At 40.2% G+C, this 22,199-nt stretch overlaps 1 protein-coding gene across 14 annotated transcripts in view; it reads left to right on the top strand.

The window, feature by feature from the left end:
- The window catches only part of RALGAPA1 (Ral GTPase activating protein catalytic subunit alpha 1), a 302,589-nt gene that overhangs the window by 185,823 nt on the left and 94,567 nt on the right, over nucleotides 1-22,199 (top strand). For all 14 annotated transcript variants that reach the window (XM_089680242.1, XM_089680241.1, XM_089680244.1 and 11 more), the window contains 2 exons: nucleotides 16,220-17,072; nucleotides 19,270-19,341. In XM_089680242.1, coding sequence (XP_089536368.1) covers nucleotides 16,220-17,072; nucleotides 19,270-19,341 — 925 coding nt within the window. The remainder of the gene's footprint in view (nucleotides 1-16,219; nucleotides 17,073-19,269; nucleotides 19,342-22,199) is intronic.

Below are 22,199 nucleotides of genomic sequence, written 5' to 3'. Positions count from 1 at the left end.
TTGGGGATCCCCTTACAATCCATACTAGACTTGAAGGACCTGGTATGGTTGGGGAAAGACCCCCACACATTTTTTTTTTTTTTAATTGCCTTCATTCATTTATTTACATTCAGATGTCAGCTGATGAGTCATCGGTTGTTAAGGACGTGGCAGCCCAGCTTCCCAGCCCTCTCCTTAGCAACCAGCTATTCTTTACACAGAATTCGGATCGGTCGATCAGTTTTCGACAGATTTGAATTCCATTCGTTTTGCAAATTAGGATTTCATTAGAAATTCAATAAATGAAACAAAATTGAATAGAAAAACTGATATTTTCCAGTTTGTCAAAAATTTTTTAAAAAAGGTGTGTCGGATCCAATCACATCAGTATAGATGAGGATCCGACTTGGAGGCGACTTCCATTAAACTCTATGGCACAAGTCCAGATGGAAGTCGTTGAAGTAGTTCAGGAACCTTTTCTTCGGAGCAACTTCAGTAGTACTAATTAAAATTGTCCTCCATGACTAACATGGAACTTCACATGCTACTTGGGTTCTCACAAGTCGGATCCCAAGTCGCGGCAGTGTGATCCGAGCCTCAATCAACATTGACTATTTTTAATCTTTACGCTGCTAGAACTAGTAAATAGATAGGAAAATATAATTACTTTTTTTTTTTTTTTTACACATTTCTTCAGTTACCTGGTCTTCAGACATAGGCAATTGATGTCACACATCCCAGAAGTTGTCAGGAGGGGTTTTCTCAGTTAAGCATGCCTTCCTGCCTGTATGCATGTGCTAGGGGCAGATGATACCTGGAAGTGAATGCTACATGAATCATCTGCCCTTATTCAAGGGTTTTTTTTTTCAAAGTGAATTCTCAGCAAAATAAAGCATGGAGACATGGATGGATGGATGGGGGAGTTTGCTTTGAATAATAAAAATGAGTTAAATAGAGTTTTGTGGGTTTGTGGTGCTCATATGCCGTGTTATTCTGCTTTAATCAAAATTATACTTATGCCCCAACTTTTATATTTTCTACATAACACATTAACGGTTATAATCTAATATTTTTTCCAAGACATACACTTTTACAAAAGACATGCAATAAAGCTAAATAGCTCAAGCAGGTGTTGGGCTTCACCTCTTACAGTCCCATATGGCACAATAATACATACACAGAATTAGCCAAAGTGCAATATGGCACTAATTGGATAACCTATGGAGTCACACACCTGCATCATGTATTTTCTGCAGGTTCACTCTTCTCCTGACCAGAACTGTGCTCAAAATGACTCTCTCCACAGTATATGTATAGTATTTGTTATACTTGCAGCTTCAGTATGCAGTACAGGCCCAGGGCACATCTTAAAACTGTTCATTTTCTCCCACCCCAATTTTTATTTTTATGCATAGTTCTGACACTTTCACAATTTATATATCCAATTGCTATAGCATAATATTGGTAGTTTTTCTTAAGGGTTACTATTTTAATGTGGTAAAATACTGGAAGAAAGATGTAGGTCCCTTGGAAGATGACCAATGGAAAGTGGCCTTGTAGGCCGTCCAACAATGCTTCCTGATGTTAGACAACAGCTTTCTAAATTATATGTTCTTTTACGGTGCCATTACACTTCTTCCAGACTGTTTAAAATGGGGGTAATGGATGACCCACTGTGTGGCAGATGCCGCACAGATCATGGGGATCCAATCCACTTACTCCAGTGTTGCTCCAAACTCAATATTTACTGAACAGGGATGGTAGATACCATAAAGAAGGTGTTTCAATTTAGTATCCTGGTAGATCCAAAACAATGTTTATTGGATATCTTAGATACCTTAACGGCACAGGATCCAATAAAAGAAGCAATTTCTAGAACATTGTTTCAAACCCGCATACTTATACATCAGTGAAAATCGAACATACCCTTTACAGTTGCAGATTGGACACGTAGTGAGAGACACGCTAACAATGGATCGTAATTTTTAGCAGCATAGAGGATGTCCCTATAAATCTGAGAAACTTTGGACACCTTGACTTGATAAGACTAGTCTGTGTCCTGTAGATATAGTATTTGGCAGAATGATTGCGAGCAGAGGTAGTGGTGGTCAAGTATACTTTGTATATTGTACTTAAAGCGATTCTAAAGGTTATTATTTTTTTTTTTTTTTTTTTGGAAAATAACAAACATGTCTAGACTTACCTGCTGTGTGCAAAAGTTTTGTACTGAGCAGCCAGGATCCTCCACTTCTCGGGTCCCCCGCAGGCTCTCCTGCACCCTTCCTCCTGTCAGGTGCCCCCACAGCAGGCAACTTGCTATGGGGGCACCTGCTGCTCCTGTGTCCATTCACAAAACGGAGCCGCGGCTTGGTTCCCCCCCCCCCCAGTGGGTGACTGGCTGTGATTGACAGCATCTGTCTCTGAGCACACAGTGAGAAAAATGAAGCAAAGCATATTTAGCCACTTCCAGTTTCAGTTCTTTGTCCCTTTGCCAGGGAAGTGGCTGATCCTTGTGATAGCAATAAAATTGATAAACAAAATTAAAGAGCATAATTTATTACTATTTTTTTTTATTAATAAAATAAATAATATAATCATTTTTTAACATTTTAAAGCGCACCCTGTCCTCCCTTGCTCGTGCACGGCAGTCCCACACACATATTTAAATGGCAATTGCACCGCACACGTGAGATAATATCGTAAACGTCACAGTGAGAGTAATAATTCTAGCTCTAGACCCCGTGTAACCATTAACTGGTAACCTGTAAAAGCTTTTAAAGTGTCATCTATAGGAATTTTTAAGTTTCATAATTTGGCACCGTTCCACAGGCGGATGCAATTTTAAAGCATGACGTGTTGGTGTCTGTCTACTCAGCGTAACACCATCTTTTATATTATACTGAAAAATTGGATGTTAGATTGTGTTTTTTCTGCATTAAAATTAATTAAAATGTATTTTTTCTAAAAAAAAAAAAAAAAAAATTGTGTTTGAAAAACTGCTGTGCAAATATTATGTGACATAAAAATATGCAACATCCACTATTTTATTCACTAGCGTCTCTACGTAAAATTGTATAATGTTTAGAGGTTCTAAGCTGTTTTCTAGCAAAAAAAATGTTTTATACATGTAGGAGAGTAATGTCAGTATTGGCCCAAAATGGAAGTGGTTAATGGTGGGGCAGAGAGGAGAAAGTTTTCAGTAGTGGAAGTGAGAGATAAGTGAATAATTCAATAGCTTTGTGGTGTCCTTGATTAAGAGAGCAGTTTTTGGAGATGTTACGGAGGTTAGGGCAGCAAGATTTCGACAGTAATTGGATGTGGGGTGGAAAGAGACATCAGGATTAACACCTAGTATGCTTCTGTGAGGGGAGAGACTGATAGTTGTGCTATTTATCTCAATGGAAAAGTCAGTGGATGGGAGGAAATATTATGATTGGCGTAAACCATTTCATTAATATACTGGGTATTTTATGACACAAAATAATTGTTTCTCTCTTTAAATAGATTCAAAATCTAAATTTGTGAAACACGCACTTTTTTTTTTTTTTTTTTTTTAAGCAGGAGGGGGATGTATGTTGAAGGATAAGGGATAAGGATACCATTACCAATGTAATGGTAACACACAGAAACAGCCAGGACTGGCTGGGGAGGCGGGAGGGGCAAAGTCTCTTGTGAATTTTAGTCTTGCCTAAGGCAGCATAAAACCAAAATATACCACCTCCTGCACCCCTGCATGATGCCCTGTGCTAAAGGTACATTAATCTAAGTCCTATCTTTGATAGCTACCTGCAGACACTTTTCATGGGTACTAGCTGTCAAACCCAGCTTCCACTGACAAATCTTGTCCTCACTAATGTTTCCCAGTCTGCAATTACAATAAATAGAGACCAAAGGCAAGCTGAAAGCACAATACTGAAAAAAAATAGTTTAGAGGCAACTGCAGCCTGTAGATGGTAGTGTGCTTGAATTTAATACTGTAATTGTCCGATTTACTAATAGTGTTTAAAAAAAAAAAAGGGAAATATTCTGCAAAACAAATGCACATTTCCTTAACTTACATTCAGCACAATACAATACATAATGTACCACACACTCTTTATACTATAGTACTATATGCGTATGTACAAAATGTTTGAGTGTAATATTCATGCATGTTACTATAGTTTTATTTATATTCCTGTATAAGATGCAATCAGTTATTGGTTTTAACCAGACTGTTATTTTTATCTTGCATGTCCACCAGAATTTTGTGAGATTGTGTTCTATGAGTATATGTGCCTGAATCTGATTGGCAGTGAGTTTAAACCTTTTTAGATTCTTGCTTATTTTTCCCTTTAAAACAGGTTTTGCATACTCCTTAAGGCCTAGATTACACTTGTGGTTGGGGAGAGCAATAAAAATGTGCAGTTTAACTGCGTTTTTAAAACACCCCTCAACCACTCCTGCTTAAAGTGCAACTCCACCCAAAAGGAGAAGTTCGTCCCCCGCTTGATGTTAAGGATTGGCATCTTTGGGAAGTGAGTACCCGATTTTGACAGGTACCCTCTTCCATTGCAATCGCCTAGGCGATCCCTCCCTGTAGCCTTCTGGGACATGTGACAGGTCCCAGAAGACTATGGGACCATTCAGAAAGCGCAGCGCTACTTGGGCATGTGCAGTGGGCACCCGGCTGTGAAGCCTCAAGCTGTCACAGCTGGAAGCCATCACTGAAGTTGCCGACACCAAAGAGATAGGACAGCCGGTGAAACCGGCTGCAGTGAGGACATCGCAGGATCAAGGGACAGGTCTGTCTGTTTTTAAAAGTCAGAAGCTACATTTTTTGCCCTCAAATACCCTCTGAAGAGGAATCTAACGCAAGTTTTGACAAGGCCTCAAATTGCCTACTTGTTCTTTAGTTGTTATCACAGGCTGGGATAAGCAGAGGTAGTTTTAAATAGTTTTTGTTAATGTGTATTTTAGTTTGGGTTAGAATTTCAGAAATCCAGGAGCACACCTTGGTGTAAAGTATTATTTTGAAGTGAGGAGAGCAGGACTCTTGCATACATGTACCCTCGGAGACTCATTTTATAACTATCCCTTTCATGTCCTACTTGAAAGATGCCCAACATATATTATATTCTATGTCCTTTTGGCATTTCTTTATTGAGTTTGATTCCTCGTCGAGCAATAATTTTCTGGGTTGGTCTTCATAGCCTACTCTCTCTGTGGCCCCCACCACCTAGACAATAATGATTAAAAATGTATGTGCTTATTAGTTCCCATGTTTTTAGGTGACACGTGTGATGTTCTGTACTCTTCTATTAATTATCCCATTTGGCTGCCTTCAGCTCATGATGTAAATGTGGTGCAATTCATTACTCCTAAAGAATTATATTAAATTGCTATTCATACAAATAAAGGTGTATAGTTTCTTTTGCTGAAGAGGTCATAATTATAGCTGATGCAGAAATCTCTTTCCCCCCCCCTCATCAAATCGCCCTATTAGTGCAATGTACTCATCCATAGGCCACTGCAGATCTTTTCTGCCATAATTACATTTTCACCTCTTGCTATTACAAGAGGCTAACATTTGGGCCTCTTGTCACAATCGGTTTCATGTTTTCTTTTTTTTTTTTTTTATATCTTGACTGTAAGGACAGCAGGCGTTCTGTGGCTGTGCCGCTTCTCTGTGTGATAATGGGCTGTAATTACTGAGTTTGCTGCACAATGCATGGGTGTTTGTTTAAAGCTGAATAGCCTTCTCTGAATAGGCCCTCCTATTAAGTAAATAGAAGTTGCACAAAGCCACATTATCAGAAATATCCGCGGGATTGCATTCTCCACACGTGTCTTTGCAAATACGGATTTTTGTATCCATGTTGTCGGTAGGTTGTCATTTTGGAACATGTCACCCATTCTGCTTTGTTGCAAAAGGAGTTTTTTTTTTTTTTTTTCCCTTGCAAAGCTGTCCTGTTGTGGTTGCACTACTTTTAAAGACTGTAAGAGACCATATATAGCCCAGCCTGTGTAAGTGACTCTTCCAGTTATATAACTGCTTAAAGCGGAGCTCCAGTCTATTCTGGAAAAAAAAATAAAAGTCAGCAGCTACAAAAACTGCAGCTGCTGACTTTTAGAAAACAGTCATTCACCTGTCCCAGGATCTGACTGGCCTTCCTTTCTCCCCGGTGCTGGCATCTTAAGTGTAGGAACCCAGCTGTGACAGCTTTTGGCTGCACAGCTCGGTGCCCACTGTGCATGCACGAGCAGTGCTGTGCATTGTCAATAGTCCCACAGTCTTCTGCAACCTGTCATATGTCCCAGAAGACTGGAGGGGGGAGGAAAGAAGAGGGAGGGGGGAGGAAAGCTTCCACTTCCGTTCACCTAGGTGGTTGGCGTGGAAGTGGGTACCTGTCAAAATTGGGTACTCACACCCCAAAGATGCCAATTCGTCAGTGGGTGCAGGGGACCAGTGCTTAAAGTGCAACTTTTGGATGGAGCTCAAATTTGCCAGGATTAGGCTTTGTAGTTCTTCTATTGGTGGATGTACTAAGCACTTGAGACCTTTTCCTTCACATTCTCAGATTTGTGTTATGGAGTACTGATTGTACCCTTTTTTGTGAAGAAAAAAGGAACAAAATATCAGAGTGTGTGTTTTGCACTAAAGCGGTTGTGGGAAAAAGTAAGTACGATGAAAACTTAACTTTTTTAATAAATTTGAAGGGGGCAAACATTAGATCCTCATTCCAAAAATGTTTTTTGCAGTCTTTATAGTCAGTTTTCAATGTTTACAATAATCTGCAAAACATAGAAATATGTCTACCTAGACAAAACCATCGACGTAAGGATTCAAAAAGGGTACAAGTAGGATATCACCATAAGTCTATGTCTAGAGTATTCCACATAGGAGTGTCATAAACCTATATTGGGCCAACATTTTAGCCCAGCAGACTTCAAGGGAAAAGACCATGAAACCTGTGTCAGGATGGAAGGGCGTACGGGAAGGCCTTCAAGATAGGATGAGTGAGCATAGACAAGGAAAGCGGGAAAAAAAAGAAAGAGGGCAGGTGAGGCATCACCACCAGTGGAAGGGATAACAAGAATACACCTATCATCTGAAGTAATTACACCTGGCCGGTGAGTTTGGTACAAGGATGTTGAGGTATGATGAAGATGTAAGAGAGTTTCACAACCCGTGAAATTCAATCTGCCAGAAACTTTGTAAATTCATCAGTGCAGGAAAATTGTGGCCAGTATAACTACATTTTAATAAACTTTTCAGTCGTGTCTTTGATGGAGCTGTTCAGACCTTCAATTTCCCGAATGTCCTTTAAGGATCCACTGCCTTAGGGTAGGTGGGTGTACCAACTTCCATAAAGGCAGAATACATACCTGGGCGGCATTAACCAGGTGTCTCACCACTGATTTCTTTTTTTTTTTTTTTAATATGTGGACAGTGGGATGAGGACTGGGCAGAACCAAAATAAACGTAACATGTCCTCTCTCTCAGCACCACGTCTTCAACACAATTCGGGCACAGTGGGGTAAATACAGTACAGCACCACTGGGTTAAGATTTTACATCCCAATTCTCGGAATTTATTGCAGACAGATGATTTAAAGGAGAGGGTCAAGATCTTTTTGTGCTTTGCCAGAGTCCAGCATAGTTGAAGTTCATTTACCCATTTGTCAAGATAACTAAGGGGAGTCTGGAAAATTTCCTTAAGTAAAAGTTTGTAAGAGAGGGAAAGGGTGCATCTGGATATCTCTTTAACCCGGCATTCCCTTTCATAGGTAGTTAACTTTCTCGTAAAGGAAGAGTCTGCAGCCAGGGAGTGCATACATGAGAGAGTTGAAACGTTTGAAAATAACCCAGGTCAGAGAAATTTCAGTCTAGGTGCATTTGAGCAGCAGTAAGTCATTATGATTCTTTGATAAAGTGTGTGGTAGAATACTTTTCCCAAAATTCAGGTTGCCCAAATTTATATAGCATGGGGCTGGAGCTAGGGAAATACCATCAATGTGAAAAGCCATAGAGCAGATCCGCCAGGTGGCCACTACGGTTGGATGTTAAAGTGTTGTGGACGAGGGAAGCACACCACTCTAATGAAGAACAGCCAAGGGCAAAAGCAATATAGTTTGTTCCATGGTGTCCTATTGTCCTGCACCAGTCTAAAACTCTGGTTAAATGAGCTGCTATTTGGTAAAGGAAGGCTTCTGGTAGAGCCACACCCCCAACCAACTTACTCCTATACAAGATAGAGTGTTTAATGCGAGCTGGTCTGGAGTTCCAAACAAATCTATTCCAGATTGAATGAACAGTTTTAAAATAAGTGTGATCTGTATGGGCATTGTTTGTAGCACATATAACAACTTAGGTAATACATTTTGTTTGATCACATTGCATCTTTTCATTAAAACATTGACTACAAGGAAAGGTGAAATATGTGAACAAATGGCACATAAATTTGGCGTATTGCATTTATTTACAGTGCCTTGAAAAGTATTCATACCCTTTTGAAGTTTTCCACATTTTGTCATGTTACAACCAAAAACATAAATGTATTTTATTGGGATTTCATGTGATAGACCAACACAAAGTGGCACATAATTGTGAAGTGGAAGGAAAATGATAAATGGATATCAAAATGTTGTACAAATATTTGAAAGTGTGATGTGCATTTTTGTTTAGCCCCCTTTACTTTGATACCCCTAACTAAAATCTAGTGGAACCAATTGCCTTTAGAAGTCACCTAATTAGTAAATAGAGTTAATTTGTGTGTAATTTAATCTCACTATAAATACAGCTGTTCTGTGAAGCCCTCAGAGGTTAGAGAACATTAGTGAAAAAACAGCATCATGAAAGCCAAGGAACACACCAGACAGGTCAGGGATAAAATTGTGAAGTTTAAAGCAGGGTTAGATTATAAAAAAATATCCCAGGCTTTGAACATCTCACAGAGTACTGTTCAATCCATCATCCGAAAATGGAAAAAGTATGGCACAACTGCAAACCTACCAAGACATAGCCCTCCACCTACACTGACAGGCTGGGAAAGGAGAGCATTAATCAGAGAAGTAGCCAAGAGGCCCATGGTAACTCTGGAGGATCTGCAGAGATCCGCAGCTCAGGTGGGATCTGTCCACAGGACAACTATTAGTAGTGCACTCCACAAATCTGGCCTTTATGAAAGAGTGGCTGAAAGAAAGCCATAAGAAGTCACGTTTGCAAGAAGCCATGTGAGGGACACAGCAAACGTGCAAGAAGGTGCTCTGGTCAGATGAGACCAAAATTTAACTTTTTTGGCCTAAAAGCAAAATGCTGTGTATGATATAAAATTAACACTGCACATCACCCTGAACACACTATCCCCACAGTGAAACATGGTGGTGACAGCATCTTAATGTGGGGATGCTTTTCTTCAGCAGCAACAGGGAAGCTAGTCAAAGTTGGTGGGAAGATGGATGGAGACAAATACAGGGCAATCTTAGAAAAAAAACCTGTTAGAGCCTGCAAGAGACTTGAGCATGGGGTGGAGGTTCACCTTCCAGCAGGATAACGTCCCTAAACATATATCCAGATCTACAATGAAATTGTTTAGATCAAAGCATATTCATGTGTCAGAATGGCCCAGTCAAAGTCCAGATCTAAATCCAATTGAGAATCTGTGGCAAGACTTGCAAATTGTTGTTCACACACACTCTCCATCCAATCTGACAGAGCTTGAGCTATTTTGCAAAGAAGAATGGGCAAAAATGCCACTTTCTAGATGTGCAAAGCTGGTAGAGACATCCCCAAAAAGACTTGCAGCTGTAATTACAGTGAAAGGTGATTCTACAAAGTATTGAGTCAGGGGGCTGAACACAAATGCGCGCCAAACTTTTCAGATATTTATTTGTAAAAAATTTTGACCATTTATCATTTTCCTTCCGCTTCACCATTATGTGGCACTTTGTGTTAGTCTGCAAGGGAGAATGTCACCAGCACACTGAGGATCACCGATATGGGTCCAAAAGTTTTAATGAACGATCACATAGTTACAGAAAGGCAACGTTTCGGAGTCTCTCAGGACCACTTCAAGTATGTTTGGTCACGTGCCTGATGAAGGGGTCCTGCGAGACTCCAAAACGTTGCCTTTCTGTAACTGTGTGATCGTTCATTAAAACGTTTGGACCCATATTGGTGATCCCCGATGTGCTGGTGACATTCTGCTTTGCTGATTCTGTTGGGTTCCAGCTGACGGTCGCTGCAGCACCCACTTATACACACAGCCATTTTTAACATTTGGATTGTACACTTACTTTTGTTAGTCTATTACATAAAATCCTAATAAAATACATTTGTTTTTGGTTAAAACATGGCAAAATGCAAAATTTCAAGGGGTATGAATACTTTTGCATGGCACTGTACATAATTTAGGTAATTGAAAATGCTAATTTGTCACATGAAAAAAAATAAGTACACCCATGCATTTACCATTACTTACCACTTCAAATCCATGAAATTAGAATCACGTGTTCCAGATTAGGTGCTAATATTTAGAACCTCTCATCTTGTATAAAGAAAGATCGGATATCTAGGTTCTTGTCAGGTTTCTGTGGTAGTGAAAAGTTGTAGAATGCCATCTCGGGGTTCCCCATGGCTTGGAGTCTTAAAACCTATTGTTTCTTCACTAGGGTCCCTGATGGTGGGGATGGGCTTGCAGGAAGCTAGAACCAGGTCAGAGCCCCAAAGTACACCCAGCTGACAATGTGGAGAGCAATCACATATGCAAAGTACAGATGACAGGAGAGAGAGAAAAGGACTCGGGAAGCAAGCCAAGGTTAGGATGGGAGGCAGGCAAGAAAGGTAGACACAGCTGGAGTCGGTACATGGGAACTGTAATACAGAATATAAGTAATACAAGGCAAACCAGGATCTCAGAGAAAATAGGAAGTTGCTCAGGCAACACGGTCTGCACAAAGAATGCCTTATATAGGAAGGCAGACTGGGAGGTGGGCCAGGAAGTGATAGAAGGGAAAGGAATATAAATCCACAGTAGATGAGGCAACACCCATAGGTGAACACAGAAGCCAGCAGCACATGTGAATAGAATCACAGGTCACGTAGAAGCACTGCATCAATGAAGTAAGAATTTCACTGGCAGGAAACCGCAGGCTAAACTGTGACAGTTCTGGTATCCATAGGTACTTGCAGTGTTTTTAAAGAGACAGAAGTCAGGCTCTACTGTATACACATGCTGGCAGGTTAACTTTCCAAGCAGATGGATCAAATATTTGAAGCTTATCATTGTGTTTCTAATTTCTTGTTGTCCATTCAGCAAGTTTTGTGTGGAGAGGTGAGACGATTGTTTTTCCTAATGAAGGGGTGTCACCCGCCTGGCTGTTTGGCAGAGGTGTATGAATGACAATATTTGCTGGACTGAATTAGATATCAATTCCACATATAAGACAGTTCGTAAATGTAAACTTTAACTGTATAATAGAACTCTTAAGCAGGTATCCAGATTTTATTTTGTTTGTATTTGCTAACACAATATAAGTTTTTCTTGGACCTGTATTTTGATAGATATTTAGACCTATTGACATTTAAATTAGAAAGATGATTTTTAAGATCTGATGGGTCCAAAGAGGAGGTCCCCAGGAAGGACAGTAGTGAGTTTTTGATTGAATGAGCGCCGGGCGTATGGTTGCCATTCCAGTTAATTTTTTATCCATATTTGAGAATAAACATAACTCATTTGTTTTGAGGGCTTTACCAATTCCTCCTTAGAGCTTCTCCAGGTGAATCATAGCAGAAAGCTGGACCAAGAATGCGTGTTCTGGAGTAGATTTCTCTAGTGTGGATTAATGAATTTGAGGAGGAAATAAATGTCTGTTTTCGGGACTGAACACTATGCTGCACACAATTCTTGTACTAACAGTAAATTTCCAGAAATGTCTAAATGGCAGTTATATAAACCAGTCGTTTTTATGGCCATTCTCTCTAGCTTCCTGCCAGGTTTGCCTTTTGAAACACAACTCTTTTGTAATGATCTCTTTTTGTGTCATTTTTACATTTGCTCAGTCTAATAGCCGTTTGTTTGCATAAAAGTCACATATACACCAGTCTTAATTAAAGTAGAGGAAAAGTAATTGCATGCATACGTCTAAAGCTTTTCTAATATTGTCAATGCCTGAGGCCAGAGCTCCTAAATACAGATGAATTGTGAGCCTTCACTGAGTGTATTGTTTAATTATCAGATGCCAAGTTAGAGTGGTGTATTAGCGGAAAGGATGAGTTTGATATTCTACCCTTAATTAGAAGATGATCAGATTTGCCCTCCCCTGGTGACCTATAGTTAAACTCTGAGGCCCAAAGGGACCATTTCTCATTGTTGCGTTAAGATGTGATATAGAGGCAGAGCATTTACCAATGCGCTGAAGCTCAGCTGTAACTGCATTGTTCTATGGCAGGTCATTTTCACTTTGATGCTAATCGCGTAAAGCTCAGATTGACACCACTGATTATTTATTTTTATTTTTTTAACCAAGCTTTTTGTTAATAAATGGCAGTGAAAATTAATACAGGAAGGTACATAGTCTCTTCGTGTGATATTAGTTTTCTGACTTTTCTATCGATACATATCCTGTGCTTACAAATTTGGCTAAAGAATAGTCATTATCTTTCCAGAAATATTTTGGCCTGACTGTGTTTGTCCCTCAATAGCAGTAAAGGTTCCAGGATTGCCTACTGATATAGGTAAACCCCCCCCCCCCACACACACACACACACACTCCAGAATGACATCTCCCAAGAGCTCTTTCCCTGCACAAGTATGCTGATATTAAAATAAGGTGCTGAAAATAAGTACCTTTATTCTGGTGTGTTATTTATTTATTTCAGGTACTTATATAGCACCATCAATTTACGCAGCGCTTTACATATATATATTATGCATTCACATCAGTCCCTAACCCTCAAGGGGTGTACAATCTAAGGTCCCTAACTTATATTCATACATACACATACTAGGGCCAATTTAGACAGGATCCAATTAACCTACCAGCATGTCTTTTGAAGTGTGGGAGGAATCCGGAGTACCCGGAGGAAACCCACGCAGGCACAGGGAGAACATGCAAACTCCAGGCAGGTGGTGCCGTGGCTGGGATTTGAACCAACGACCCTAGTACTGCCAGGCGGAAGTGCTAACCATTTAGCCACTGTGCTGCCCAGTGTTAGCTAGGTGAACCAAGCCTATTATTGTAACGCATGAATTTACTTATTGTTATTTTTACATAGTTGGTGGGGTTGAATAAAGACACCAGTCTATCTACTTCAACCTGTGTGGGTTTGTGTTCATGTTAAAAAAAAAAAATCATATCCCTGTATACTGTGTTCACTAAGAAGCCCATCCAAGAGTTTTTTTAAACTGTCAATATCCTGTCAATAAGCTACTTTCCATGGGGGCACCTGTGTGGGCTCTCTCCTGAGCCACTCTGCTTCCATTGACACAGCAGGCATCTCGGCCCCGCTCCCTCAGTATAGCACTTGATTGTCAGCAGTGGGAGCCAGTGGCTCCCGCTCCTGTAAATCTGCCAAGGGAGGAGGGAGAAAGCAGCAAGAGCTGCTGCTCTCATACACATCGCTGGATCAGATCGGGCTCAGGTAAGAATAAGGGGGGGCTGGGGGGGGATTTTGCAGTACAGAACATTTTTCACCTTAAGGCTTTAGAACCACTTTAAACCGGTTCCCCTCCAATGTCAATGAGTGGCTACGTGTCTTACACTCCCTGAGACTGAATAGTTTATTCTTTATGCTAGAATCAGCATTAAGATATTTGTATATTACTATCATATCTCCTCTCAAGTGTCTCTAATACAGGGAGAATACGTTTAATGTTTGGAGTCATTCCTTGTAACTGAGGTCCTCCCGTCCCCTTATTAACTTTGTTGCCCTTCTCTGGACTCCAGTTCCAGCACATCCTTCTTGAGGACTGGTGAACAGAACTAAACAGCATACTCCAGGTGTGGCCGAACCAGAGTTTTATAAAGTGACAAGATTATCGTTTTATCTCTGGAGTAAATACACTTTTTTATGCATGCAGATATTCTGCTAGCTTTGCTTGCTGCAGTTGGCATTGCATGCCGTTGCTGAGTCTGTCGTCTGCTAGGACCTCCAGATCTTTTTCTGTCCTGGATTCCCCCAGAGGTCTCCCCCCCCCCCCCCCCCCCAACGAGTAACTTACATTCATATTTTTAGCCCCCAAGTGCACTACTGTACATTTTTCAACATTAAACTTCATTACCCATGTATCTGCACACCCCTTAATTTTATTGACAGCTTCTTGCAAAGTTTCTGTATTCTGTTGTGAAGTTATTTCCCTACTTAGCTTTGTATCATCAGCAAACACTGAGATTGAGCTAATTATGCCAGCCTTTATATTATTCATGAATAATCCGAACTGGTCCCAGTACAGAGCCTTGTTGTACCCCACTTACCACTCCAGACCATTATGAGTACACGCTATTTATCACTACCCCTTGGACGCGTCCTTTTAACAACTTTTCTATCCATGTACAAACCCTATGGTCCATGCCTAGAGAACTCCGTTTGTAAACTAAGCATTTATGGCCAAATGCCGGCTACAGCACGGTTGTCCAGTTCTCGGAGGGCGTTTTATGACATCCTCCCAGAACGCACCCTGCTGCACGCCCCCAGCAGCGCACACCTGGTGGTCTCCGTGATCGCTGTGTCCTACGGACACAGCTGATCACGTGTTGAGGTAAAAGTCAAATCACAGCGGAGTACATACAGTTGCCGGTTATCGGCAGCAGTTTCCTCACACTGTCACAGCGTGAGGAAAGTACTGCTGATAACCGGCAGCAATCACAGAGCAGATTGGCACTTTTCATCAGGGCCCGGCAGTGCCTCCCAGCAGTGCCCCCCATCAATGCCCCCCATCAGTGCCAGCCATCAGTGCTACCCAGCAGTGCCGCCAGTCAATGCTGTCAGCGCCACCTATCAGTGCCTATCAGTGCAGCCTCATCAATGCACATCACTGAAGAAAAAAAATTACCTGTTTTGCAAAATTGTATAATAGAAACAAAGAAACCTTTTTTCAAATTTTTTTGCTCTTTTTTTGTTTATAGTGCAAAAAATAAAACACCCAGTGGCAATTAAATACCTCCAAAAGAAAGCTCTATTTGTGTGAAAAAAAATATAAAAATGTCATATGGGTACAGTGTTACATGAGTGCGCTATTGTCATTCAAAGTGCAACAGCTGAAAATTGGCCTAGGCACAAAAGGGGGTAAAAGTGCTCAGTAGGCAAGTGGTTAATGACCCCTTGAGTTTTTAATTTTTACATTATTTTTGTTATCCACTTTTTAATGACTGTCGATTCGTAGCCCATAATTCTCAACCATACACATTGGGGTTTCAGCGTAGGGTTTTTCTAACCATTTTGAGATGCCTTTTCATTCTGTATACTTTTTTTTAGCTGTATTTGGATTCAAAGGCCTCATGTGCATGGCCGTAGAAGAACACATTTCAAAGTGGTTTTCTCTTTATGGATCTGAATGCAGTTATATTGTTTTCAGTGGAGACATGCACACAGGTGCGCAAACATGCACAGCATTCAGATTCACAACTTGAGAAAGTTGCATCCGAGGACATGTGTTTCACGCACTTTAGCAAGTAGACACATGTTTATGTATATAAAGTGGATAGCAGGACGCATCAGTGGACAATGCTGTGGAAGTATGGCAGCCAATGATGGATGATGTATAGGAAAACCGATACTGAGCAGCACTTCTAAAGAGTGGAAGCAAACTCTGCAGAAGATGAAACAGGAAGCGCTTCTAAGTGCAGTATTCCAAGGTCAACTTTTGAGTGCAGTAAGGGACTTTTATTAAAAGTTGACCTTGGAATATTGCACTTAGAAGCGCCTTCCTGTTTCATCAGTTTATGTATATATACTGACATGCAAAACATGCATTTTGGTATTGGAAAAAAAAATCTGGACGATATAGAACTACAATTTTAAGCATTAAAAAAACGTATCTAAAGGCAAGCATTTTACTGATCATTTTACGCAAGAGCTGTTGTTTCAAAAACCTTTGCATTTATGATCAATAAAACTTCTAGCCATGTACTTGTAGCCATAATAATTTGATGCTGGTACACTTTTTTTTCCCTAGTAATTCCATATTACACCATTTGATATATTTTTTTTAATGTTTTCTGTCAACAAGATAACATTTTTATGTTTATTTTTTTTCTAGTGAAAATACCCAAGCAACAAGGCTTGATCCCAGTAGCAGCACGAACTGTTATTACGCACCTGGTGAATCATTTAGGACATTATCCCATGAGTGGAGACCCCTCAATGCTTACTAGTCAGATCTGTGAGAATCAAGACAATCCTTACAGTGACAGTTCCGACCTCTCCCCACAGCTCTTCCACAGCCCCAACCTCCAATTCTTTTCTTTGAACAGCACTACGCTGGTGTCCTGCTTGCAAATTCCAGCAGAAGAGAAGCTACCTCCTGGTGAGGACCTGTCTTCTGCCAGCTCAACAGTGCGTGTTATCATGAGGGACCTTTCAGGTAAATACAGTTGGGAATCTTCCATCCTTTATGGACCTGCACTAGAATGTTCTGGACAAAAGTCTCAGTGGTCTTCCCTTCTACCTACATTTCCTGCATCTTCTGTGAACCTTGAAGAAGAACATCCAACCAGCCAAAGGGAAGTTGAGGAGTTTTCCCCATTCCAGGCAAGAAGGAGAGGCAGGGAATCTCTGCCCTTATGGGACAGCTTATCAGATGAGGAGGATGCCCTTGACTGCCTTTTGCAGTACCTGGGAGCAACGGGCCCTGAGTGCCTTCAAAGAGCTGGAGTCCCTCTGAATGTTCCTTCACCTCCACCTGCCTGCTTCTCTGAGAAACTGGAGAATGAGGTCAGTAATGCCATTTTAAAGCAGAGTGCAGAGGAGAAGGAGTTTGTGGAGAAGCACTGCAGCAATCTGCACATGAGAGCAATGCCACAGGAGGAACCAGCCAACCAAAAACCTGAGTCAGCCTTCTACTACTCACGACTGTTGCTCAGTATCCTCGGCATGAACTCCTGGGAGAAGAGGTAAAGCTTGCCCTGGTTTTTTGATTTTGTGTTGCTATTTGTGATAATAGAGCATGTGAATGGTTTTTGTTTTTTAAAGGCCTTCATCTTCCTCAACTGCAATTACATTTTGGAGGGTTTTTTGTCTTGCCTTAAAGTGGTACTCAACAGAGAAGTGTTGATTGCCATAATTCATTCACATAAATCATACATCATGCCACTGTATTTAGTTTTTAAGTACCTTATTCCTGTAGTGCTGTTGTATGGCAACATGATCTTTCCCTGTTCTTTGGCATTTCCAGAAACAGATCCTTGACAGGTTCTTCTGTTATGTTGCTGATGTATGCTGTCTATAGTGTGAGCCTGTGTGTGGCCAGCCCTGATTGATGCTGTGCCAGTCACAAGACTAAAAAAAAAAAGTTTCAGAAGTGCAATTTAAATTAATTAAACCTGTTTTACAGCTTCTGATAAATCTTTATTGAACATCAAATGTGAATTTTTTTGTGCATTAATATGGTGTAGGTGGAGTGAAAGATGATTTCATTTTGTTCAGATGGCAGCTGCATCCAGGGTTCTTTTTTTTAACTTTGCAGGTATTAACAATTACATTTTATATATTTAAAGTGGTTCTAAAAGCTGAAAATTTTTGTTTTTTGCTTGAAGGTAAGAAACCTTCAGTGTGCAGCTCCCCCTCAGCTCCCCTTAATGCTTTCCTGATCAAGCGATGTGTACAAGAGTAGCGTCTCTCCTGGATCTCTCCCTCCTCATTTGCTGAAACACAGCCAGTGAGGAGGGAGAAGAGGGTGGAGCCAAGCTGCACTGTTAGTCTTGTGTTCATGCAGAGGCAGCTTGAGAGCGAGCACAAACGAATGCCCACAGGGCACTCAGCAGGAGAAGGAGCCAGGAACGTCGGCAGGGGACCAGAACACAGGAAGATCTTGGCTGCCCTGTGCAAACCATTGCACAGAGCAGGTAAGTATGACATGTTTGTTATTTTAAAAAAATAAAATTGAGCCTTTTTGGTTTCACTTTAATAAAGATGTATATTAAAACTAGGTTTTCGTAAGTTTCTTAGTGAATGTAATTATTCAGCATACTATGTCCCAACCCCCTAGTGTTGAGTAATAGTAGGACATGGAGATGGAAGGAGGGAGGTGTCATTTACCACTGTGCATACGTCCATATGTGTGACTCTATAGTCACGTGGACTGCACAGATAAGAAAAAGGAGGAAATAAAGAGCTTAGACAGGAACTGAAATTGAGCATACTTAGTAGAGAACACCAACAGGTCTACACAATCTCTGGCTCCAATGGGGACACAGAGAGAATGGGAGGGACTCTGAAAAATGGTCATTACATGCTGTATAACAGAATGTGCATACTCACAAAGCCACTAAAACATTTTTTTGTGCAAAGTCTTGGTTTAATGACACTTTAAGAAGAATTTGTACTGAAAACCAAGTAAGCAAAGAAAACCTGCAATTTAGTAGTAAGTCACAAAGTGTATATTCTTACTTTTTCAATGTTTCCGCACCTGCCTGATCTGCATATAGAGCTTCCTAAAAAGACCTTGTATTTGTGGGTATTGGGGGAAGGAAGGGTGTAAGGTCTTGTTTCAATGGGCAAATACAATTTGCTTTAGCTGAGGCGCTTCTGGGAACATACAGGATTTGACAGTTGCAGTTTACATGTTTTCAAACTACCTAAAGCTGCTTTTGCATTCCCATTGACTTGTATGGGGGAGAGAAGCAGTTTTAACATGGGGAAATGTCCATCAAACCTCGCTCTAAAACTCCTTCCTGCCTGATGCAGTTCAGAGTTCAGTTACTGAGCTTCCAATTGCCAGGCCAAAGCATTATCATATTAGAAAAAAGAAGCATGGTTAGTCTTGTGTAAATGTGGATTTTTAGAAACTTGACATTTGCATATGGATTTTGGTGACTTTCTGTGGTCAGTCTGGCATTGGGACACTTGAAAGGTAAAAACAAGGCAGGTTATGGTAAAATCTTACCAACATCTCCAACATGAACACACAGGACCAGTTTCATCTTTTAGATGGAATCAGTCAGCACAGCTGTTTGAAAAGATTTTAGCTACTGCGATTGGGAAGGAGGACAATTGTCACCTCGAGTACTTATATTAAATGTCTGTAGAAAATTGATCATGAATGTGTTGAATTCCTGGTATTAAGTGCTGATGTGTAATTGCATTTTTCAGGAGAAATTTTCACCTTCTTAAGAAAAATGAAAAATTACTGAGGGAGCTGAGAAACCTGGATTCCAGGCAATGGTAAGAGCTGTGCAGTCAGCTGATATTCGTCTGAGTTTGTAGCGGTTTTATGTTACAGGTCGGAAGTAAAGCTGACCATACATGTATGGAAATGCAGCTGGTTCAGCAGGCATCGGCCAAATTTCGATCCATGTATGGGCACCCTGGTTGTACAAAAGTTGATCTATCTCTCCTCCCACCTGCTGCTTGGCCAAATGTCTGCCTGGGGGCTCTGGAGAAGGAGTTAGATAAGTGGTACAGGATTACAAAAATGAGCAATACAGTACGTTCGTTATATCCTTGCTCGTTTCACTCCAAAAGCGTTTGGAGGTGTTCTTCTTTAACTAGTTTAACTTTAAGACATTGGATGTGCTAACACGCCCAGAAAAGCACTATAGCATATCCAGCCCTGCCTGGATACCCTCTTACTCTCCAGCAATTCTCGCCATTCATTAGTCAGAGCTGAAGTTGCTGTGTACATAAAGGAGAACTGGCAGCAGCTGCTGCTGTTAGAAAAAGCTGTCAGTAAAAGCAAAGTAAAAAAAAGTTCTTGTGGTTTTTTTTTCAATGAAATGATCCTCCCTTCGGTTATTCTAATTAGCACCTTATTCTCCTTCTCCATGCAACTATTTATTTTCCTTCTGTTTTGTCTTAACACATTTTGACATACAGTTGTGTTCAAAATAATAGCAGTCAGACATCACTAACCTGATCAATCACTGTTTTTGGTAGAAATGATATTTCTACATGGCAAATAATGTACTAGCAGGTGTAGTAGAGCAATAGAAATCCAACACACCCAACAGTCATGACATGCATGCTGCTGATTCTGTGTAATTGAATCACTAATTGAAAGGGACATGTTCAAAATAATAGCAGTGTGGAGTTCTATTAGTGAGGTCATTCATTCTTTGAAAAACAGGTGGCAATTATTGCCCTTATTTAAGGAAGGAAGGCAGCAAATGTTGTACATGCTGGTTACAGTGCATTTCTCTCTGAAATTCTGAGGAAAATGGGTCGTTCCAGACATTGTTCAGAAGAACAGCGTACCTTGATTAAAAAGTTGATTGGAGAGGGGAAAACATATAAAGAAGTGCAGAAAATGATAGGCTGCTCAGCTAAAATGATCGCAAATGCTTTAAAATGGCAACCAAAACCTGAAAGACATGGAAGAAAGTGAAAAACTACCATTCAAATGGATAGAAGAATAGCCAAAATCGCAAGGACTCAGCCAACAATCAGCTCCAGGAAGATCAAAGAAGGTGTAAAGTTCCCTGTGAGTACTGTTACAATTAGAAGACGCCTATGTGAAGCCAAGCTATCTGCAAGAAGCCCCCGCAAAGTCCCACTGTTGAAAAAAAGACATGTGCTGAAGAGGTTACAATTTGCCAAAGAGCACATTGACTGGCCTAAAGAGAAATGGCGCAACATTTTGTGGACTGATGAAAGTAAGATTGTTCTTTTTGGGTCTAGTGGCCGGAGACAGTTTGTCAGACGACCCCCAAACACTGAATTCAAGCCACAGTACACTGTGAAGACAGTGAAGCATGGTTGCGCAAGCATCATGATATGGGGATGTTTCTCATACTACGGTGTTGGGCCTATTTATCGCATACCAGGGATCATGGATCAGTTTGAATACATGAGGAGGTCATGCTGCCTTATGCTGAAGAGGAAATGCCCTTGAAATGGGTGTTCCAACAAGACAACGACCCCAAACACACCAGTAAACGGGCAACATCTTGGTTCCAGACCCGGATCTTAATCCAATAGAAAACTTGTGGGGTGCCATCAAAAATGCAGTTTCTGAGGCAAAACCAAGAAATAGAGAAGAAATGTGGAATGTAGTCCAATCATCCTGGTCTGGAATACCTGTTCACAGGTGCCAGAAGTTGGGTGACTCCATGCAACACAGATGTACAGCAGTTCTCAGAAACAGTGCTTATACAACTAAATATTCATTAAGTGATTCAAAGGAAAGCAAAATCTTCAAACATTTTTCAGTTTATATAGTGAATGTTTGAGTTTGTAAAGAAGAATACAAACACTGCTATTTTTTTGAACAGTCTAATATTCACTTTTCTTCAATTTTTTAGAGGAACAACACAAATTTGATCTATCATGTTTTGATTTGGAATAGAATGTGTAATGTTCCCATTGCATTTGTGTGTATGGAAATAAAAGCTATTAGAAGGATTTTGAGCTTTATTCACTTTTTTTTAACACACTGCTATTATTTTGAACACAACTGTATGTATGAATGTGAGTTAGGGACCTTAGATTGTATGCCCCTTGAGGGTTAGGGACTGATGTGAATGTACAATATATAGATGTGTAAAGTGCTGCGTAAATTGACTGCGCTATATAAGTACCTGAAATAAATAAAATTACAGAATAATATATATTCTTTTATCTGCAGTAACACTATTTTGTTATATTTTTAAACAAACAATATGTCAACAAAGAAAACATTTTGTTTAGATTTGTTTGTTTTATTGTCTAAGGATTGGGAAACAATCGTTTTTGCAAGACAATTACAGAAAGAAAGCCTTGTTTGTCCTTAACCACTTCAAAACCAGACTCATTCTGACATTTCTCATATACATGTAAAAATCTGATTTTTTTTTACTTGGAACTCCCAAACATTATATTTTTTTAAGCAGAGGCCTTGGAGAATAACATAGCGGTTGTTACAATTTTTTACGCCACACGATATTTGCATAGCCATTTTTGAAATGCTAATTTTCTGAAAAAATACACGTTAAAGGGTAACTCCACTTTCTGCGGCAAAAAAAAAAATAGCAAATAAAAAAAGTCATATTGTAATTAAATGTTATTAAAAATTACCTTTCCTTTTCAATCTGCAGCACTGTACTCCT

This window comes from Staurois parvus, unplaced genomic scaffold (assembly GCF_062004578.1).
Source record: "Staurois parvus isolate SC_StPar_1 unplaced genomic scaffold, SC_StPar_1.0 ptg000237l, whole genome shotgun sequence".
Classification (NCBI taxonomy): domain Eukaryota; kingdom Metazoa; phylum Chordata; class Amphibia; order Anura; family Ranidae; genus Staurois; species Staurois parvus.
The sequence above is the reverse complement of the archived record's forward strand: the minus strand, read 5'-3'. Positions and strand labels throughout refer to the sequence as shown.